An 8,975-nucleotide genomic window follows, 5' to 3' on the forward strand; every position below is an offset into this window, starting at 1 on the left:
CTAAATCAAAAATTTAGGAACGAAATACATAATTACGATTTATTCTATGTACTTAGCTACAACGTTATGTTTGTTTTCTCGATGTAAAGCCGAACGGGTCTGGCAGCTCGCTGTACCTGCTGTGAAGTGAAGGAGTGGTTGTGTCAGCTACAGGAGAGACACTTTTGCTTTCCGTCTCTTCTACTAGATTGAAGGCTGGTGTACATTTCGGAAGTTCTTGCAGCACATTTACTACCATAGCTTCCTGACCCATCATTCTGGCCTCGATGGCATGTCGGAGAAGCCCCAATCGATAAAACGAGGCTTCACAGTAGAGCTCACGCAGCTCGTCTACTGTATTCGGTAATTTATTGTCTCGCAAAAAACCAAAAATAAGCTGAAAGACTAAAAAGTCTCGGTCAAAGAAAAATGATCCGTCCTTGTCGGGGTGGAGCTTTGGTGATTTTGTGCACAATTGAGCTAAAATGGAGAATCGGTCTCGAGTCCAAACTTTGACAGTCGATTTAAACAACTGCATCAAATAAATCCTTTGTAATTTTCCATTACACAGAGAAATAGAAGCAAATTACACCTGCCCACCAACGTTGAAGACAATAACAGAGTTCTCAGGCTGAAAGTCGAAATGCTTGCTTAGGTTCTTCTCAAATCTGTGAGCACCATGACGTTTGTATCTTAGTAGCTTACATCGTTACTCTCATCATCCAACGTACTCATTGCGTTTGGAGTCGTACTCTCGCTGAGCATCCTCCACGGTCACCCACTCGGCCACCACTTTTTTCTTTTCATCCACAAGCTAATTGAAGTGCAAAATTACATCAGTTTAGCGACATCAAGCAAAATGACAGCATTCAACCTTTCGTTCCGCACTTTCAATTAAGGCCCATTCACGCTCTAATTCGCGCCGCAAGGTCTCGCGAGACAACATGCACTTCAAGTGTCGCTTGGTACTTAGAAAACCTTTAGAAAGCTATATTCACTTTTATTATTTATGTTCATCCCATTTTGATTATTTTATTGAGGTCCAACCACTGGACGGCTCGGACTATTTTTTCTGTAGCTTTAAGGCATAATGGCGTTCTCAGGGATGCGATGGGGTGATGAAGAGGACGACCTACTACCACAACGCACGGAGAGTGAACCCGATTCAAACGGCGTCCGTCAGATTATTGAGTGGAAAGTGAATGAGGCTGGCGATAAAGTGAAGATCATCAAGAAGGTCAAGAAAGTGACGGAGGTTGAACGCATCAGCAAGCGCGCTCTCGAGCGTAAAAAGTGGGCCAAATTTGGTGACGCTTTGAACGATGGCGATGGAAGCAATGTTACTTATATGTCGTATGAAGAAGTCAAGCTTGATGACCCTAACGCGGATCAGGTGCTGCCCGGTGAGAAGAAAGAGGAGGAGAACATTTTTGCTGGTGTCAAAAATTCGTCTATCGTGGTCTGTCGCCATTGTGGCATGGTGGGTGACCACTGGACGCTTAAGTGTCCGTATAAAGATACACCTAAAGATGAGCTGGAGCAAGATATGGCCAAGCGCGCCGAGTCTGGTGAGACCGCAGAAGCAGCAGCCTCATCCGCTAATCTCGGTGCGCGTAGCTCTGCTTTAGATGACGCCTCTGGCCCCAGCAAGTACGTACCGCCCGGTCTTCGTGGTCGTGTAGGTGCCACTGGTGGTGATGCTGGTGGCGATAATGCACGCGACGACAGCGCGACGCTACGTGTGACTAACGTATCGCCAGACACACGCGAAGACGATCTTAAGGAGCTGTTTCGCGCTTTTGGCCCTGTATCCCGTGTGTATTTGGCTAAAGACCGTGAAACGTTCCAGTCCCGTGGTTTTGCTTTTGTGAGCTTCATGTATCGAGAAGATGCAGAGAAGGCCTTGAACAAATTGCAGGGCTACGGCTATGATCACTTGATTCTTAAGCTGGAGTGGGCCAAGCCTTCGACTAAACCCGCAAATGAAGATGCTGGTAGCATGGGCACTACTTTCCGCTCTGGTTACGGAAAGGCTTTGCCACAGAACGTAGCCCCTCCTCCACGCAAGTAATTGGCATGATTATGAAAGAGTAGGAGTCTATGTAAGGTTGGGCTTTTTTAATGTTAAATGAGGTGATTGATCACGACACACCTGTCAACAATCACGAGCGTAAGGACGAAATGGTTACTGCCTGTTGCATCGCCACATTTCCCTATCTGCCAGCTGGTGCCGTGGCTGCACGTTATCTAGCGTACACTACAAAGCATCACAAACTTATCAAATATAATTCCCACAGCCGATTTAAAAACTAATTGTTGTGGTGTTGTCTGCCTTGCTTTTGCAAGTCTGAGCTCTTCCGAATTGCCCACTTGTTAAGACAGTCTAGTTTTTTCCTCATATTTGTGTATTTCGCTCAAGAAAAGGGACGGAAATACGGTATTTAATTCACGACTTCAAACAGCTCTATCCCAAGCTTCTTCATTACTCGAAGCTTCAGTAAAAGTTTACTCTGTACTTGCGTACACACTTCGGTCGCTCATGGCCAGCGAACATCAATTTCCCGAGAGTTTAGCTTGGGTGGAGCGTGGCTCTGTACTTATTCGACGTATGAATTCAGAGCGTATTGCCGAAGATCCGCGCGTACGTCGTTTGCTGCTGAAGCTGTCGCTACCCCCATCGCCCACTGAAGTGGCAGCTATGGAGGCAATTGCAGAGGAAACTACGAATCTTGGCGACAGTGAAGAGATACTACCAGTGCGTCCTTCTTCAAAGTCACTGCTTTTGGACGGACCAGAAAGTTTTGAGGCTATTGAGGCTGCCACAGACGACGATGATGTGAAACAAGAGAGCGAAAATACGGCTCCTAACACATACAGAGTGCTGCTATGGACTTACAGACTACAGGCTTCATTGCAAAGTACAGTGCAGTACGCGTTATTTGCTAAAACCAGCGAAGACGGATGCTTTATTCAGATTGCTCCAAGGTTAGTAGCTTAAAAAGCGGCTATCGCTTTGAGATGCTAAAATTATGAGCTTGTTCCAGGGTTTACTGTGTCGCACCACCGCATATTACAACATTCAGTAGACTCTTTGGGGCGTTTTCGTCAGCACGCAATTGGAATGCTGCAGTCAAGGTGCTTGAGCAGTTGGATTCACAGATGACGAAAAGGTACGGACTCTCACATTACAGCTTTTTTATGCATCTAATCGCTTTTTATTTTGCGGTAGATTTGAAGATGGCGCGTGTGTGTTTGACTGTGGCTTGTTTGATGGAGTGAAGAGGATGCATCATAAACCTTTAGTGTTTGACGAGTTTTGCGGTATGATTACTTTTTGCAGTGTTAAAACTCACAATACTAACACTTCATGTCGCTACTTATACAGATGGACGACTTGCTTCCATTTCATATTGCCGCGGGCCAATTCCTTCCATGCATTCTGGATTTGTCGTAACGTCAACAGTGGCGGCATGGTTGGACTTGAAACCAACAAATGTTGCTATTTTGTTGGCACCTAATAATGAGCAAATGAGTGTGTTTGCAACGTGTTGCACCCTCTACTGTACTGATGCGTCGTCTTTTCCTGAAGATTTTGGCAATGAGCTGCTTGGTGCGTACATGCACCATATAAAGCTTGCAGAAACGTGGCCAGCGAAACTTCATCGAACATTTAGTGGCAACGACCCGAAAAACGCAGCATATACAGGGGGATTGCCGCGACCTCAAGCGCGGTACATTTCCGACTTCGTTAAGCTGCTAGAAATGCGAGACAGAAAACTAATAGATTGCGCCGACTTACCAGCTCTTGATGAGAAAAAGCAAAAGCTGACGGGAATTGCCGTTACTCCCGCTGCTCGGTCAATTTACATTCGACAGATTGATTTGTTACCCGAGCCAAATTGTGCAGAGGATGTTGTTACTACAGACGCGGCTGCTTTGTCGCCAATGGCCGACATTTGTCGACCTTATTTTGTCATCCAGAATGAAAAGGGGGTCTTGTTTTCTAGCATGGTAAACGGAATTCGTAATGTTGAGCTTCACACTGGAGTGCATGGTTTTCTTGTGGGAAAACAGTTTGCAAATTGCAGCGATCTAATGCTCAAGATGTATCATTTACCGTTCGGGCAACAAGGAGAGCTAATTTTCGAGTGCCGGCTACATGCCAGTATTTTGCTAGATCTGCAAGTCGTTGAAGACGAAATCGGTTTGCAAGGTGATGATGTAGGGGTTGTCACGCTGAGTCTTGACAAGGGTGATTTTGACTGTATTTCTTCAACCTTTTCGCTGCCAAAGCAGTTTACAGCTCGTGTATTGTATTCGCATACCGCAAATGCATTCCCCGCATTGGAGTTGCCGTTACCTATCAGACAGATGGATGAAATAAATGCATCAGTGGCTACAGAGCAAGAGAATGGCGCAGTTGCTCATTTTCGCTCATTTTCCGAGCAACAACGACGCAATAGTCAAGCCAAAGCCGTTCAATATACTGGTCCGAGTGCTGTCACGTTCCTGTTGAACCAATCTGGAGTTCGGACACCATTTGGGGATCTTACACTAGAGAAAATTGATGTTATTCGAAAGACGTACCAAAATCGTGTTGATATCTATCTACTTTTTCACGTCGATGCTGGAAATGGTGAAACCAAAGTATTGCCATCGCGACATTTCTTCCGCTTTGCATTGCCGGCTGCTGTTCGCGAAAAAGTGATTAAAATGGGGGCGAGTGTAGAGTCATTAAACGAAAACGTGCCATCTTCGTTTGACGTTGGCGCAGGTTGTGTGAGTTCTAAATGACGCCTGTTGATCGTTCACTAACGTCATCGTCGCAACAGGAATGATGCCTTTTGATGAGGAGTATGCGCGATGGCTGCAACATTTATATGAAACTGATCTAGGTACGCATTACGATTGTGTTCAAGTCAGGTGTCCAATGCACTTTAATATTGGGTCGTATTGTTTGTCTTATAGATACCCCCGGATGTCAATACGACGACGAGGTGCGTAAATACCATCACGATCCAAGTGTTTGGTGCTTCTTCTGATCGCCACATTAAAATTTGCGATGCAGTTTGTTCGAGACATTCCAGTGTCAGAAGTTCAACCCAGTCTAAATTATCGGATCGGTAAGTTCGAAACGTGATGTTAGTACAACCAGCATTTTTCACATTCTTGCCTATGTTGCAGTGAGCATTGAAATTGAGTCAAACGATTCACCTTCTGAGCAGGACCAACGCGGTCGTCGTCAACCTCAGGCAAAGTCGTATGTCAAATCTTTCTCTTTCATCAAAAGCAACAGTAACCTGAGGCAATCGTGCTGTTTTATCTAGACGTGGTGCATCTGCTGTGTTGATTAATCAGCTCCCAACTTATACCTATGGTGCGTCCAAAGGCAACAATGATCAAGGAAACCCCGAGTACGTATGCTTCTAACGTGTACTCGAACAGTTATGTCAACTGATGTGGTGAACTTTTTAGCTGCTTAATTTGTCGTTGCGGTTTTGAGCTCGGTGAGGAGATCAAATCATTGCCGTGTTTTCATTCGTATCATTCCGATTGCGTCGATTCGTGGCTATCCCTCAACAAAGTGTGCCCAGTGTGTCAATTTAGCGTCGATCATCCGCAGCATTAATTCTTAATATGTTCTCGTCTAAAATTACGAAAAAATAGTGCATGTCTAAATTGATAATTTATCCAATGTTGATACTTAAACCGTTAGCTCACCAATCCATAGCAAAAAGCACCTAATGATTAATAAGAAAGACTTGTACAAGGCCAATCACAACTCCTAACACGCCTCCCATGACCACAAGTTTCCATTCATCTTCCTCAAAGATTGGATGAAGTAAATTTTCAAATTGCTCTGAGCTTAGCAGCTTCATCTTCTCGCGCAAAGTCACCTCCAAGTCCATGGCAACAGTAGCGTAGCTTTCAATTTGGCGCAGACTCTCCGGAAAAATTTCGACAATGTGATTCGTCACATCATCCTTAATGTTCGCATACACTTCCTCGCCAATACTAAAATTAATAAGCTTCTGAGTAGTTTGAGTGGCAGCGTTAACGGCCTCTTGAACATTGTCGTATACAAGTTCGAACAGACGGTCAGAATACGGGCCCTTTAAAATAGCCTCAAAAATATTTCGTGAATTCAAAACATCACGAGCCACCATCTTTCCATAAACTTCGGCGACCTCGTTCTGCCGACGAAGAAAAAGGCCATGAAAAGTGATTCCGCAATACTTTTTCGGGTTCACTGGTTCAAAAATCATCTTTAGAGCTAGCCAGTTAGTGATAGTGCCTACAAGTAAGCCAATCACAGGGAATACCACGATGCGGTCTGAATAGACGAACCAAATACCCATTTGTATGAGCCCAAAAATGCCACCCATGTAAGCGCCCGAGTTACGAATGAAGGCAAGTTCTGAGTAACCACAAGTTATAAACATATTAACGAGAAGCTGTTTATCTTTGCACATACTGGTTACAACCATATCCTCCAAGTCAAACACGTCCTCAATATTATTTCGAATCTCGTCCATAAGTGCCTCAATGTGAGCCGGAGATTCTTCTTTAACCTTCTCAATTATCTCCTCCTTCACCTTAATCGGTAAGACTGCCCACAGTTCTGGGCTGTACTTCAAGGCCATATCTTCCACCACTGTATGAATTGTCGAAAACAGAATTGGCTCCAGTTCTCGAACCACTTGAGATGGCTCGATCCTTGCAAATATTTCCGAAACATGCAGAAGCCGTTTAGTCATCATTTGCACAGCTTGTCGCGCCATTTTCTCTCCTTTGTTTGGGACGATTCCTTGCCATCCAAGGCCTGTATTGGTGTTTGGAATTTGCAAACATCCAGCATACTTGAGCGGGTAAAATGTCATCCAAAGCGCCACCCAAATGTGGAGGTACGTAAACACAACGCTGACGAGCGGAATAGATCCATATTTCACAAGACTCTCCGAGTCGATACCAATATCAGCAAGAGGTCCACGCAACACCGTGAAACACAAAATCGTCAAGATCACAAAGAGCGTTGAGAGGATCAAAATTGGCACAGAAGGTACTTCTACCATTGGTGGGAACTTAACTGGCATGATTTTATCCTGAGATATCCGCTTAAATTTCGCAGGTGAATGGGCGAGCGGCACAAAATCCGTCACAATTGCGAGCGTGTCATCATTTGAGGCCACCTGCACCATACCTAAAAGTGTAAATCGGAGACTTGTCGCTAATTCTGGAGGAGTGAGTTGTGCCCAGTTGGCAGTTGTAAAGCGCAAAACCTCTGCGCCCCTGCGGCCCTTTAAAGGACCGACAAATCGCGCATAGCGCCCATTTTCGAAATGCTGGAGCCATTCTTCAAGCTGCTTGGGCGTCCAGGACTCGGGATTCAGCAGTAAAGACTGTTTCGCATCGTTAAGTCGTACCATTGGATAGGAACAGACTTTATCAATTGTGTTTTCGTGGCAAGTTCAAGTAAAGGCGAGGGCAAGACGCGCTTGGCTCTATCTGCTGGAAATGACTGTGCTAGATTTAAAAGAGTAGAAGCTGCTCTTACTTTACTCAAAGAGAGGCGGACGCGTTTTTGTCAGTGGTTCTCCTATTGAACAGCAAGATCAATGCTGATGTCCCGAGTACAAGCGTCAGCTGTTGTTGTATAACAACTAGTCTGACAGAATTAGATTGTTTTTTTTTAAATAATTCCTCATTTTTATAAGCTACTTGTATTCAAAATCTCAAAGATTATTTTTATAATATATTCTGCACAAACATGGTCGTCGCATTTTTTTTAACGTGACGGCCAGGTATTCGCAATAAATAAATTAAACGTCGGCTCGTATACGACAAAAGCCTCACGCCTGATATATCATCGAACGCCCAGGGCCATTTCGTAGACTCGTATTTAATACTCGCAATGATTATGCTGTGCGGTCTGCAAGCGCTAAAAAAATGCTTGATTAGGCGCAGTGGTATATCTGACTAGATTTGTTGATATTTTCGTCTAATTCATGAAAATTGGTATATCCTTATCTAAACATGCTGTCACTATTTGATTGCTCACACGACAAAACATTCGAAGTTCTAACTCGGCTTTGGCTTGACCACTTAAGCGGTCCAACAGGGGCTTCTATTGACTTTATAATTTGACTCAACAGCACAATGTATCAAATAAAGGCATGGATTTTCCTGTTGTGATGCCAAGAAAACTTCTGCATGTAACCCATCTAGTTGATGCAAGCATGGTCGGTATCGAAAATTGTCTAATTTTTCAGAGCATCTTGATATTCACACCGGTACAGTCCATTATAGTATTAAGAAAGTAGCTGACATGTGATGCGATATTTAAATGCTATTTGCTGTCAGACGTTCAGATGGCGTTATGCACTGGACAATAGTCTTTTCTAACTACGCTGACAATAGTCGCATGATGCAATGATAATGATGTTTGTAAAGGTAGAATAACACTGTGTTAACATATTTGAAACGTGAAATTATATGCTTTAATTTCTAGCTCGCAATGTATGCATTAGACAGCTGCTTCATCATCGTTACCTTATGTAAAATCGCGTGTATAACACAGTGCGCGAGGAAACGCAATACAGGGGACGAGAGACTGGAGAGTTCGGGATGTACAAAAGTTCTTGCCACAGTGATAAATAGGAATATGATTACGTGCGACGAAAAATAATATTTTGGGTCGCAATTAAGGTTGTCTATATCACCAGAATTAGAAGAAGTGACCACTCAATCTACCTAGCATGTATAGCGTTTACAAATGTAGAACCTTTCATTTGTATGGGTAGAGTGATCTATCTGTATTTTTGTCAGTGAGGTGTTCATCTTGTAGAGCCTATCATGTCGCATATTGTATGGGTTACTACACGTCTATGCTTGACTGGAGGTCCCAAAATTTACAGAAATTTGTCTTACTGACAGATTGTAAATGTGACGGGTCACACGGCACCTTGCACAGAGGAAGCTTGACTTCCAAGAGTATA

General features: G+C 43.9%; 5 protein-coding genes across 5 annotated transcripts; 3 read left to right on the plus strand and 2 right to left on the minus strand.

Moving 5' to 3' along the window:
- Positions 1–64: 64 nt before the first annotated feature.
- PHALS_01190 (Polymerase delta-interacting protein PDIP1 and related proteins, contain BTB/POZ domain) lies at positions 65–925 on the minus strand (the record flags this gene model as incomplete). The annotated part of the gene is made up of 4 exons (XM_024731006.1): positions 65–511; positions 572–647; positions 711–793; positions 854–925. The coding sequence occupies 4 exons, from the start codon at positions 923–925 to the stop codon at positions 65–67; spliced, it is 678 nt and encodes a 225-aa protein (XP_024581227.1).
- Positions 926–1,069: 144 nt separating this feature from the next.
- PHALS_01191 (eukaryotic translation initiation factor 3g1) lies at positions 1,070–2,050 on the plus strand (the record flags this gene model as incomplete). Its single annotated transcript, XM_024731007.1, has 1 exon — positions 1,070–2,050. One exon carries the CDS (start codon positions 1,070–1,072, stop codon positions 2,048–2,050), a length of 981 nt encoding a protein of 326 aa, XP_024581228.1.
- On the plus strand, positions 2,049–2,510 carry PHALS_14528 (uncharacterized protein). Its single transcript, XM_024731008.2, has one exon. It carries the CDS (start codon positions 2,101–2,103, stop codon positions 2,290–2,292), a length of 192 nt encoding a protein of 63 aa, XP_024581229.1. The 5' UTR covers positions 2,049–2,100; the 3' UTR covers positions 2,293–2,510.
- An 8-nt stretch (positions 2,511–2,518) lies between these two features.
- PHALS_01192 (hypothetical protein F442_09901) lies at positions 2,519–5,608 on the plus strand (the record flags this gene model as incomplete). Its single annotated transcript, XM_024731009.1, has 10 exons — positions 2,519–2,964; positions 3,024–3,149; positions 3,209–3,300; positions 3,365–4,753; positions 4,812–4,874; positions 4,948–4,976; positions 5,048–5,102; positions 5,164–5,239; positions 5,307–5,393; positions 5,455–5,608. 10 exons carry the CDS (start codon positions 2,519–2,521, stop codon positions 5,606–5,608), a joined length of 2,517 nt encoding a protein of 838 aa, XP_024581230.1.
- A 112-nt stretch (positions 5,609–5,720) lies between these two features.
- Positions 5,721–7,406, minus strand: PHALS_01193 (Protein of unknown function DUF445, transmembrane; the record flags this gene model as incomplete). The annotated part of the gene is made up of 1 exon (XM_024731010.1): positions 5,721–7,406. The coding sequence occupies one exon, from the start codon at positions 7,404–7,406 to the stop codon at positions 5,721–5,723; it is 1,686 nt and encodes a 561-aa protein (XP_024581231.1).
- Positions 7,407–8,975: the final 1,569 nt, after the last annotated feature.

The sequence above is a fragment of the Plasmopara halstedii genome, assembly GCF_900000015.1.
Source record: "Plasmopara halstedii genome assembly, contig: Scaffold_1343, whole genome shotgun sequence".
NCBI classification, from domain to species: Eukaryota; Oomycota; class Peronosporomycetes; order Peronosporales; family Peronosporaceae; genus Plasmopara; species Plasmopara halstedii.